The sequence below is a fragment of the Amphiura filiformis genome, chromosome 3 (assembly GCF_039555335.1).
Source record: "Amphiura filiformis chromosome 3, Afil_fr2py, whole genome shotgun sequence".
NCBI lineage: Eukaryota > Metazoa > Echinodermata > Ophiuroidea > Amphilepidida > Amphiuridae > Amphiura > Amphiura filiformis.
Genome location: NC_092630.1, coordinates 46,647,154 through 46,660,393, shown reverse-complemented (window position 1 = coordinate 46,660,393; position 13,240 = coordinate 46,647,154). Strand labels below are relative to the sequence as shown.

Below are 13,240 nucleotides of genomic sequence, written 5' to 3'. Positions count from 1 at the left end.
TATTAGAAACGTCCAATTTCTAAAATCTTACATTTCTAAGAAAGCTAAATTTATGTAGATCTTAGAAATTAAAGCAATACTATAATAGTAATGCTCCTTATACTTCAAAAAAATCAACTTTCCCGTTATAGATCATTCTGGGACACCCTGTAGAAGTAAGTTGCCTAAATAATCTAGTAGTAAGTAAATAAGCAATGTTGAGAAGCATAATAATTAGTTCCAGAAAAAGTCAATCAATCAATCGATCGATCAATCGATCAATCATTTAAAATAAATAAATAAATAAATAAATAAATAAATAATTAAATAAATAAATAAATAAATAAATATATAAATAAATAAATAAATAAATAAATAAATAAATAAATAAATTGATAGTAAAGTACTCTTCAATCAATCAATCAATCAATCAATCAATCAATCAATCAATCAATCAATTAAAATAACTAAAGAACTAAATAACTAAATAACTAAATAACTAAATAACTAAATAAATAAATACATAAATACATAAATACATAAATAAATAAATACATAAATACATAAATAAATAAATAAATAAATAAATAAATAAATAAATAAATAAATAAATAAATAAATAAATAAATAAATAAATAAATAAATAAATAAATAAATAAAATAATTACTCTCTCCGCATCCTGGCCCTTCTTGCACATGTAAAGGATGTTCCAGGTTGTGGAAAGAGTACGGTGCTACTGTTGTTGTCTTATTATTTTTATCTCACTAACATTTTACATTATTTAAACCAAAGCTTTAGAAACAGATAAGATGAGATTAGATGAAATGAGAATTGAGATGAAATGAGAGATTAATATGAAAATGAAATCAATTATTGCATCAATCATTGCACCTAAGTGTCTGGAGTTTGGTTTTTAAAATGTCTAGAAACAATATTCATGATATTTGTACCGGGGTCAATCACGTGTTGAGGTCAACAAACTTATCCATTCACATGACCCAGGGGCGGCCGCGACACTCCGGCACTTGTTGGAAGACATGAAGTACAGCAGACAGTTACATGTACAATGTGATTTTCTCATTTATAATTAGGATTACGTCATTGCCAGAATGCCAGAGCTTGTTTCATTTGTTCATTAGAATGATTGACAGCGGTGGGCGGACTTATACTCTAAAAATGTGATTCTCTAATAAATTATAGGTCACTAGGTCAATTCGGACCGTCTCTTCCTCAGATCTCTATGTAGGACTCTATGGTATCTTCTCATTACACGTTCGTAGTAAGACTTGGCCGGCGACGACGCTTGCGAATTGCATGTCTTCAACTGCTGTATAGCATGATATATAATAGGCAGTTTGTACAGAGTGTCGCTTCTCTATCTCTTTTTCTCGGCATGACCGGTCGACCGTCGTGATTGCGTGAAGAAGTCGAGTGATTTTAACTGAATTTTTACTCGTTTTCAGTCAATTTCAATCAAGATGAAGATTATCTCGGTAATATTTATAACATTGGCCATCTCCACGCAGTGGTCAACAACATCTGCGGCAACAACGAAACTGACAAGACCATTTGCAATCAGTGATCTTGTTTTGAACAGTGGCATAATGGTTTTCTACACAACAAGTGATGGGAATGTTATGTTAAGCTTACAGGCGTCAGATGATCAACCATGGAGTCCATGGGTATCTCTAGGTCCTGATGGAGCAATTGGTACAGGGGTTAAAATCATCTCTAGTCCTGTTGGTGTCCACTGCACATCCATGAACCGGACCAGAATATTTGCCATGGCTTCCAATGGACAGGTCTACAGTATTTTGCAAAACCCACACCCACCGCGTAGTAAAGGACTGGCTGGTAAATTTGGTGTTAAATCATTAGGTCCCACCTTTGGAAAATGGGTTGCAGTTGGTAATTCGTCCTTACCATATGACAAAGATGTAGTCATAACTGGTTTAGATTCAGTTCAAGTTGGAATTTGGAACAAGCAGAAGATTTTAGTGTTTGCTCGTTCAATGACCAATGAATCCAATTTGTACTGGAGTAAAGGAGATGAACTGGGTACATTTGAGGCTTGGTCTAGGGTTGGCAGCAGTAAGCCACATTTGGCATCGGATGCTACGGTGATTTATAATAAATTTAGCGGTTATTACGAGGCATTTGCTATCATGTTAGATGGAAAGTTGCAAAGGGCTTGGCAAAAAAATGGTGATTCTTGGAGTGACTGGAGGAGCATGGGTAAGTGTAAAAAGGCCATAAAAATAAAAGATTTGATTCTGATATTTATATATTGCTGGTTTCATACTTTCCTGCCGCTTGCTGCTCTGAAAATGATTTTGCATCACTGCCGCGCAGTCTTGCCGCTACCGCTCAGTGGTGTGCCACTTTGCTTGCAGACAAGTGCAAGCGGCATAATGAAGCGTCACACCGCTCAGCGCCAAGCGGCAGAAAGTATGAAACCAGCATTAGTTATACCCATAGATATTGAGCTGTATTACATGTATAATGACTACCAAAAATTGTAGTCTTGAGCAATTGTTAAAAACAATCAATTTTGATAAAAAATATTTTTAATCAATTATTTTTGATGTATTGACCATCACATAATTTCACAGTTGAGCATCATTTGTTGCAAAGAATCCAACTATTAAACATATTGCTGTGCATTTTAAGTGGAGATAGATGTGTTTGACAGTTGTTTCACTTATTATTCTACGGTATTTTAAAAACCATTTCAGAATCTACGTATGTATTTGATCGCTCGGCATGGTGTCACTCGCGATGGATCGCTTCTTCACATTGGTTGTTTTTGCCATGACTTGGCTGTTCAATTTCGCGTCCTCTGACATGACAGGGACGCTTACTGAATTGCACTCAAATGGAGGAAATCACAAAACATGTCACACTTTGTGGAGAAACAATTCCAATAGTTCCAATTTTTTATCAGGGGAATTATCAACTTCCAATAGTTATACAAAAGAAGCTAAACAAATTGCTATTTTCTAAGCTGAGAAAATTGACCGGAACTGAAATTTTCCTGTATAAACCAATGGGATTTTGTGAGGGTATGTTTCCTCTTTGACAGAGGTGAGAAGTGGGTACATAAGTGCAATAGATGGAACAAACCTTACCGAGAGAATGTAGCTGTGCACTTTTAGTCTTATACATGTATGGAAAAGTTAGGAATAGCAGACTTGGACCTTCAGAATAAGTACATGTATATAACTGAAGGCACAACTGCACTGTACTTTGTAATTTGTTGCCCAAGCCTGGTGATTAACAGAGTATTTTTTTTGCCATTGGTTTCAGCACCATCCCAACCTGGTTTCTCCAGTGCATCACGGCCAACTGCAAACAGTCTCTCACCAGATTTCTTCAATGGTGCTCTTGAAGTGTTCGGTTTAGGGAGTGATGGGCACATTCATCATATGTTCCAGACAACGTGTGACCATGTTGACAACCCATGGGGCTACTGTACATGGGGTGTGTGGCATAACACAGATACACAGACACCTGGGAAGGATAGATGGGCTAATAGCATCATGGCTGGAAACAATATACATCAAGGAAATGAAGTCTTCAGCCTGGATGAAAATGGCCAGTAAGTTTTTTGAGCACTATTTTTATGATCTCATTCTAGAATCTAGATATATGCTTTTGTTCTCAATTTCCGGGCCTATTTTCAATCTAAAAAGTGCTTTCTTAGTTGTACAAATGTATAATATGTATGTTGTGCCAAGTTGGGGATCTTCATATTTGTCTTACCCCCCCCCCCCTCCATACATTGTACACACAGACTATGATAGACAGAGCATCTTGTTTTAAAATGTGAGAAGGCAGGTTAGAACAAATTCAGATAACTTGGAAATAATGGTTACTGAAAGTGAAGGTGATATTTCAAAAAAAATATCAGCATTATTGATTTTGTGTTTGTTTTCAGAGTATGGCATATCTACCAGTTAGCACGAGGTGATAGTTGGAGTAAATGGATTCAAGTGACTGGTCTAACACCTGCAGACAAGATAGTTTCCCTTCCCTATGTCACCAGAAACCCACAACAATGGTGGAGAATATATGCTGTCACTGAAAATAACAAGGTAAAAAAAGTCGGTTCCTGATCACACTGCTACTTTGAGTTCGTAAATTTTATGCACTTGGTGTTTTACGTATTCTAAATGTTTTCATCTGCAAGCTACGCTTATATTGGAAACACTTGTTCTCAACAATTTCTATGGTGAAATGCTGATTAAAACTGTTAGATGCCGATTGTACAAAATCGGTAAAGTAAACCCCAACAAAATTTATTTATGCGGTGAGCCACCGTTTCAATTCTCAAGGGAACACAGAATGATGTTTAAAAAATAACCTCCAAAAAGAATGCAAGAATTTTCACACCACATATGTCGAAGTTCACTTTTCAAAGGCCAAACTGTGGTTAGGATAAATAAAACGATTGTCTAACTGAAGTCTAATCCTGCACTTGTTCTTTCTTTCATTATTGTTGCAGATGATTATGGTAGAGCAAAATCGAACAATAGCAGCAAAACCTAGCAAGGTAGCCTTTGGTACAAATGTGACAGTATCTTGGACTGTACCAGTTGATGAGGCCACTAACAAAGACTGGATTGGAGTCTATCCTCATGGAGCTGGTGATGACAAATATGTAGATTTCAGGTATGACTTGATTGATAGCTTTTGTAAATTGTCATTACTTTACCATTTTCCATCCTGATGTGGCAGTGATATCAGTGTGTATTTTATTGGGGCAGCTACAAATCACTTGTGTTCGCTGACAGCACTAGCATGCATATGCGAGCGCTTGAAGACGCTGCATAGATGCGCGCAAAACAGCTGCCTCAACACGTTGACGTCACTGCCACATCAAGGTGAAAAATGGTACATGTAATACAACTTTTGATTGAGCCCATATTAAAATTACCTATTTTATTGGCAAGCTATGTACATATATCAGAACCAATGAGGTAGAATCAAAGAGTACCGACTCCACCATGTGTGCATGTTGCTCATAGAGGCAAATTAATGTACCTGCAGATTATTTTGCTATTCGCCCCGGCAAACTTCAATTTAAAATGTGTATTATCTGTTGCAAAATTCCTTTGCAGTTTTTATTTTGGCGCTGTTTATGGCATACATGTTAACATGAAGTTGGGTTCTGATTGGCTAATTGAATCACATCATCATCACATCAGCGCCTCATTGGCCGATCAATCGGGTGAATTTATGGTAGCGTACGAGGTGGGATAAAAACTGAGAAGGATTTTTGCAAAAGGCTGTAGTTGTTTGCGTCCTGTGTGAAATGCTTTTGATCAAAACACATGCTAAGCACTTTGCACAAACCTCCAGAACATTCAAGCTTAAAGATGCAAATTATCGTTCAATTTCTGGCTCTTGCCGATTTTCTGCCCTCCATTAGCGACAAATCAAGATGGCAGATATACCATAGCATAAGGCATGGTGCAATTGTGAGTCAATAATCTTAAGGTATAATATCTTTGATCAGAACATACTCTATCACAAACCATGTCAAACTTTTAGTAGCAGCACATTATAAATCTCGGTATATAATTTTACTTAGAACAATCCATAATTAATTTGCATATTCCTATTATTCCTGGATGGTCTTTTATTGGGGTTAAGAAAGCCCCATGTTGAGAACCCTTGTACTGTTTCTGCTGAACAAATCCAAATAATTTGTAACATGGTTGACTATCCTTCCTCATCGTCCCTGCAGGAATCTGATTGAATGTATGCTAAAGATATGAGAATTAATCAAAGGGAAACAAACCCTGCACATGGCAATGTTTTGCTATAAAAAAAATTAATTTCATTGAATCCTAAAGCAGGAAACAAAACAAGCTACTGTACTACAGAATCCAATGTAATATTGTTTGAAAAGTTCGGTGAACTTTCTACCTTTATTTGCTTGTATTGATAAGATATCTTTTGATATATGTAAAAGTTCAATGCCAGACTGATTATGGTAAGTAATTATGTTTGATGTTGTCACTGTCTAATTCAACCATATCAAACACTGTAATTGTGTTCACATTGTCAGACGTACGCCCGGCGGAACTTGGTCGGCGCAAGTTGCTAGGAGTAGCGGTAGGCGCTGACAGGAGTAGTGGCAGTGTGAACGATGGTCAGCGTAAGTTCCGCCAGGCGTACGTCCGACGATTTACTCCTGACAAAATTTATGAGTAGTGTGCTGGGGTAACCTCCGCCAGACGTAAGTTGCAATGTGAACGCTGCTACTCCTGGCACTTGGTGTAAGTTTGACCTTTTGTTGGTAGGAACTAAGACATTACATATTGCGTGGTCGAAAAAGGTCACAGAAACACCGGAAGTGGTAGCCGATGTTTACACCGACCAGAAGTGAATACTTGGTGGGACTGGTCGGCGTAGTGCTAGGAGTAGGCTAGGTGTGGACATGCGGTAGGAGTAGTGAAAATATTTGTGGAATTTTTATCAATGTTGGGTAAGTTAACTCAAAATGGGAACACAACTTGTAACATGTTGATAAGCAATAGCGAAAACAAAACTGGGGTGTGGGAGATAATCTATATTTGATGTATCAGTGATATTGATTGTTCAAATATGAATGCACTTTCAAGTCTGTCTCACATGGGTAAACAGGGTCACAGAACTTTTTTGTGTTTAGATCTACCAGAGAATATGAGAAGAAACAGTCATATTGATATCAAATGGTATAAAATATCAAATACCATGTGTTTTTGATACAACTCCTTACTCTAATGATTCCACAAAAAGTAAGCAATTAATCAATCAATCAACCAACCAGTCAATAAAAATGAAATGTTATTAATAAATATCTTGCATATGCATGCATTGGTCACACAGGTAAAGGTAACTTTCCTGCAGTTTTAGTTTGTTTTAAATACCCTACCTTTTGGGTAATTTACTGTGCATGTGTATGTACATGTACCATTGACCATTCTTTAAAAGACCCCACACATTGAAAACCTTAGTGATAGTGTTCCATATTCTAAAGGAATTCCTGAATAAAAAGTATGTATTCTAAAATCCAGGCTTGTGCTTTTTTTAGTATGAGCTTGGAACGGTCCATGGATTTCCCATAGATTAGCATGTGTCCCTCATGGACCAACCTGGGTAAACAAACAAACAAACAAAGGAATTCCTGAATAAAAAGTATATACATCCATCCAGATTTGAAAAGTAGTTATAATATTTTCTATATTTGGATGGGGTTATGGAATGCAACGATGCTACTACAGGAAAAAAGAATATTCAATGTATGTGTGTAGCTCATAAGGTTTGTGATTGGAAGTTAAAAGTGGAAATATCTTATGATTTTACTTCTCTTATATACATTCTCCCTGCACAGGTATGTCCAAGGCACACAGAATCCTCGTAAAGATCCAGTCCCTTCAGGAAACCTCATGATGAATACCTACTTGACGGATGGCTCCTATGATATACGCTACCTGGTCAACAAACAATTTGTCAATGTTGTCAATACAAGTAAGCTTACATAGAACTTTACATATCTCATGTCTATAGTAGAAATTTTATTTGAATGAACACAGCTGCCAACAACATGATGGTTGTCCGTGTATTCTGTTGGATGAACGCCTGCATGTGTGTATTATGGAAGTGAACCAACTCTCTTGATTGGTTAGGATTATTTCAAAAGTATGCATGGTCATGCGTTTGCATCTTATTTTGAAATACGATCTTGTTTGGATTTCGTACAGCTGCTGGTAGCTGTGCTCATTCAAATGAAATTTTTACTGTAGTTCATGTGCTAAGGTGAAATACTGCAATATGCTGCTATTTTGGTTTTAAAGATGTATTTTATTATTAAATATGAGCACTTATAGAATAAGAATGTTTGGATGATGTGTCTCAATGTGGTACAATGTACAAAACATTCACTTTCTGATGTATTTCGCTGCTTTCAGAAACATGAAAAGTATCGTATCTTAGAGACTGTAATGCCAATATTGATGATCACATAAGCTCTTATAGCTAGTACAATGACCAGGAAATTATTTTGCTCATCATGCAAGTCGTGTATTTTTCTTGATGGAGTCAAAAATGTTGAATTGCTTTGGATGATAAACATCAAGTTTGCTCATATTCCTAGCACACTGTTGAAATGTGAGAAATGTTTTTAACACAAGTCTCCACACACATAAATGACATCACAGCTCTTCTCTATCTGACTCATTAGCTCAGTTGGTAGAGCATCGATCAGTCTACCAATATCCCAGGTTCAAATCCTGGATGGTCAGTGAAATGTTTTCACCGGCTGTTTGTTATTTTTGTATATGGAGACTTGTGGTAAAAACCTTTCTCATATTTAATTTCCCACATAGTTTAACTCTGTTTTACTGTTGAATGTGTTTAAGATTTCCATTATGAACAATACATATGTACCGGTGTCTGCTGTATTTTTGTCTTCTATCTTCTATAATTATGTATATGTAAAGTCAGTTTTGGAATACTTAGCATTATGAACAATACATATGTACCGGTGTCTGCTGTATTTTTGTCTTCTATCTTCTATAATTATGTATATATAAAGTCAGTTTTGGAATACTTAGCACTTAAACACACTAGAGTATTTGCTAAAACCTAACATACTGGTGTTTTTGCAAAAATCTACATAATGTTAAATAATTTCTAAACTTGTGACTCTTAACCGTACTCGAATTCTTTTACTACTTCACTTTCTGGTTAATTTAGTGATGGAGTCATACAATGGAACCAAAGATGCAGAGTGGCTTCAGTTATACCATGGGATATTCACTGGACTTGGTGCTAAAAGTACTAATGTAGAACAGTGTGTTGAAGATGGAGAAACTACTGTAGAGACTTTCAAGCAATCATTTGATGCTTTTGAGAACAGAGAGGTTAGTGTTTAATTGTACAGCTTATTTTAAGTTTATGCAAAAAATTTTCAATGCCACTTGTTCAAAATAGCATTCACATGATGACATTTCTGTTAGAATTATGTTTTCAGGCTTTTTCTTGAGGGCAAGTATCAATTTGAGCTCCTAAGTCAACTCAGGAGAGCGATCTGATGAGCTCTCTTTGAGCTCCTTGTTGAAACAAGGAGCGCAATTGATAGAGCTCCAGGATTTTATAGAAACAAAGGTCTGCAAGATTTGCTTTCAAGGATGATTAGCATTAAGCAAAGTATAGTAATTTCAGTTGGATGCACCATTACAAAGTAAACAGTGGATGGATGCACAGTAACAATACTGTGTGAGGCCTTTGGTTCCCAAATGTGAACAAAAGTCTGCATATTGTTAAGTAGCATTGTTGTGGTAAATAATGGCTTGTTGATGGTACAACTCATTGTTGCTAATGTCAAACTTGTCAAAGTAATTGTGATTATATCACACAAATAAATGAGAAACATGTGCATTGTGGAAACAAACTCTTCATATACTGCCAAAATTGCTACCACTTCAATTGCTACTACCATTCTGTTTGGTTTATACATAGAATCTATAGTAAATAATGCACATTTCTTTCCCTCTTCTTTTATTCTAATCAAGATTATCACAGGCTTACAGTTGTTTGGAACTGCTTTGAAGGATGTTGAGAAAACCCTGCAGAAATGCTTGGAGACTGACATAGCCAAAGCTCTGGAAAAATTCATCAAAGATCTCATCTCATGCACTGAATCACAGTGTGAAAAGTTTATCATCGATTCACTTGAATTCCTTGTGATTCTCTACGAGGATGTGTACGAGATATATGGCGACATATATGCAGCGTCTAATTCATTCAATCTGATTAAGGCTTATCAACAGGGAGGTTTGTGTATTGGTAGGGTAGTGCAAGCTTGTATCTCATTGCCTGCCTAGAAACAGTAATATCGTTACTCTAATGTGAAGCTGGTGCTGCAGCAATGAAATAATCAGTTTCACTTTGAAGTTGTAAGTAAGTAACCAGTACTAGGTGTAATTTCATAAAGACTGCTGTACAAAACATTGTAAGTTCCCAAATGCATCATTTAAGTATGACTTTATGATGGATTTGGGTACTTACGGGTTTTCGTATTTATGATGCATAAATTGGTGGCCCAAGTTTCAGACCGAAATGCTTAAAATGTGACACACTTGTCAATTACAGCATCATGATTATTACACTAGCTTCCAGAGATGAACGGCACTCTCTTGCTTGTGGTAAGCATACACAGCGTGAACACCAAAGTGAGGATCTGATTGGCTGATTCAATTATAACAACAGACCAGTAATCTGATTGGCCGATTATGCATCAAAAAACATTTGGTGCAAAATGGTGCTCATGAACAAAACACAAAGCCTGAGAGTATATATTCATATTTATATATCGCTGTGATTGTTGCTGGGCATGTGCGTCGATCAGAGCGAAAGTGTTTCGAACTTCTCTGGAAGCATGTTGGGCATTGTTATATATTGAATTATTGCAGTAATATGTAGAGTTGCAAAGCCCTTCTTTTCTGTCTCAAGACTTCAGGTCATATCATATAATCCTTTTACACTTTTTCTGTGTGCTTGCCATGATTAAAACATAAAAACAGCCTGGTCATGCAATGGGACTTGTTCAACAACAAGATTCCCATAAAAGGCTTCTACCTGGACATGCAGCTAATCATATTGAAATACTCTGTACTTTTGATTCCATCCCATATTAGGCTGATGTAATAATTTAATTTATTATACTATTCTCTATCTGACTTGCATTTGAGATTAATACTCACCATAGAATGTTACAGATGTCATCACATTTCATGCATGGTAAATTTAAGTTACATCTGCTTGCATTAAATGCATGACACAAAATATATGTATATATGTACATGATGATGATAATCTCAGTTTCAGATCAGATAGGGAATACAAACAGGACTTTTATTTTTTGTGTTAATAGTTTTCTCAGTAAAATGTTAAGATCATTATTGCTGTGATCACCACAACTTTTTAAAATTGTATAGGCCTATGATATTGACTTTGTGTTCTTGTGTTGAATGAAGTAAACACCTTAAATATACTTTTATTTCCTGGTCAGTGGTAGATTTCACTAACATTTGTGACTCGCTGTAAATCCTATAACCCATCATAAGTCCACGCCATTGTAACGCTAACATATAAGTCCAATGGAAGAATTGCAAATGCTTTGGATGTTTGATGAGTTTTTATGACGAGTCACAAATGTTTGTTAAATTGACCCCTGGTATGCAGTTTGATTATAGTTTCATTGTGTAACCTGTAATAGTATTAAGTTCAGTAACAGTAAAAGGTTGATCTGTTTACATATCAATCTTGTGATATAAGATCTCACACCACCAAATCAGAGTCCCATAGAGATGTGCTAAATTTGCCTTAGGAAAACATCATTTTTTCTTCACAGGAGCGACTCAGTTTTAAGCGACAGCTATGATGGTTGAAATCAGCCCTTGCCTGATGCCTCTGGCTGGGAAAAAATATAGGTTGACCGTCATTATTTTTTACGACTGGCCCTCGAAGTCTACGATGTCCGGGAATTACCTATTTTACAGGCAAAAACCATGCCAGTGTTTCTGTAAAGAAAAGGCTGCTTAAAAGTTATTCGATCTTTCCCATCTGTGGTACACTTGCAGGAATTAATATTACTAATCATGACCAATCCAAATTTGGCTAAAATTATGCAAATTTCTGCTCATTTTAATGCTTAAATTGGGTTTTTCTGAGAAGTGAAATTAAGGGCGCATAACCATGTAATTCTATTTGGTGGTGTGAAATCATAACAGTCCATTAGTTTTGCTGTAGATAATAGCAATGCCCATGCTACAGTGGATATTACTAATAGGTCTGAAGAGAATAGTGTGGTATTTAAAAATGCAGAGAGTATTTTAAGTCCGAGGCTGATAACTTCAGTCTGAGGCCAACATTTACATTAATCTGTTTCTCATACATTTAAATTGTCAAAGAACACAAAAAAGTGGGGCTGTCAGACAATGGCAGAGAGTATGTATTCCAACATGAGTTTGGGTCCGTTCATACTACGCTGCAATTGATTTACGCTGCATTGCGTTGCCGCACTGCATCGTATATACTACAAAATACTGCATTGCAATAAACTTGGAAATGCTACGAGTTGTAACAAAAAGTAATTAACATATTAGGAACGCAATGCACCACAACGCAAGTGCAACTCCATTTGTAATCTACACCCACTATAGAAAAGTGTGAAGATTCAGGTCCTGCCTTCCACAGGTGTATGGATTTCAAATCGAATAGCCCAACCAATGAATACAACATCCAGCATCTTGTGACGTGCTTGTAAAGTACAGTTGCTTCAATTTACTTAAAAATTTTGTGCGCTTCGACTTGAATCCATTTTAAGCCAGGAATAAAGTTTGTACATGTATCTGATTATTGGTCAATGTCTTTGTTCTCAAAATGATTACCTCAGAAATACCTGATGTTCTTCAGCTCAGCTCACATCAGCAAGACCTCAGCTCACATCTGTCTTTGAGGAATTCACCTAATGCCCACTGTCATACTAGCAATTGCAAGGAGCATAGCAGGTTTTTTTTTTTTATCAGTGGTGCTCACCATTGGAAAATCCTGTTATGCTCCTTGTGACTGCTTAGTATGGCAGAGGCTTTAAAGTATTTTCCTCATCACAGGGTTGACATTGATTTGTCTAGTGATGTAAGTTTATAATGTTAACAAAATGTAAGCCTTGTGGAAAGCTTCATCAGATATTTATTGTAGAGCTTGCCGTCCTTTGTATCAAATACTTCCACTACAAGCTGAATGTATATAATTGGTTTTTAAATGCACAAAACAATGCCATAATGAATGTTTTGCTGTATCATCAAATAACCTGTGTCATTAATTGGAATTTAGAAAACTTTAAAGATGTAAGATGTAGACAATGTAGCATAAACTTTAAGAGCAAAATGAATCTTGTGAACTATTTAATAAAATGTAGAAGTAGGAAAGTATATAACTGTACTAGGTTAATTAAAAAAATGTAAGCAGTTGAAGTGTTTATGTAGCTATACACAGCTATTTAACCCTCGGGTTAGGTAGCTGTATACAGCCATTTAGCCTTTAGCTGGGAGTGTTTACGTAGCTGGACACAGTGTAGCGTATAGCCGTATAGTGATATAATATCAATTTAATCCGTAAAGCTTATTTTATGTGTTATTAGAATGGAGATCATCACAACTCAACCTATTTTGGTCTATAGTCTGTATACTTTCCTCGTGTCAGTAA

The 13,240-nt window shown here is 36.1% G+C and overlaps 1 protein-coding gene across 1 annotated transcript; it reads left to right on the top strand.

Annotated features, from left to right (window-relative positions):
* Positions 1-1,378: 1,378 nt before the first annotated feature.
* On the top strand, positions 1,379-12,918 carry LOC140148621 (uncharacterized). The gene is made up of 7 exons (XM_072170637.1): positions 1,379-2,215; positions 3,287-3,578; positions 3,918-4,074; positions 4,485-4,651; positions 7,362-7,498; positions 8,726-8,892; positions 9,544-12,918. Exons 1-7 carry the CDS (start codon positions 1,459-1,461, stop codon positions 9,853-9,855), a joined length of 1,989 nt encoding a protein of 662 aa, XP_072026738.1. The 5' UTR covers positions 1,379-1,458; the 3' UTR covers positions 9,856-12,918.
* The last annotated feature ends 322 nt before the right edge of the window (positions 12,919-13,240 follow it).

What these genes read in the sequence shown, in the direction of transcription:
- LOC140148621 (XM_072170637.1), top strand. Translation starts at nt 1,459, where the DNA reads ATGAAGATTATCTCGGTAATATTTATAACATTGGCCATCTCCACGCAG. An exon ending in CTGTCACTGAAAATAACAAG is followed by an intron (nt 4,075 to 4,484) that starts GTAAAAAAAGTC and finishes TTATTGTTGCAG; the next exon opens with ATGATTATGGTAGAGCAAAA. An exon ending in GACAAATATGTAGATTTCAG is followed by an intron (nt 4,652 to 7,361) that starts GTATGACTTGAT and finishes CTCCCTGCACAG; the next exon opens with GTATGTCCAAGGCACACAGA.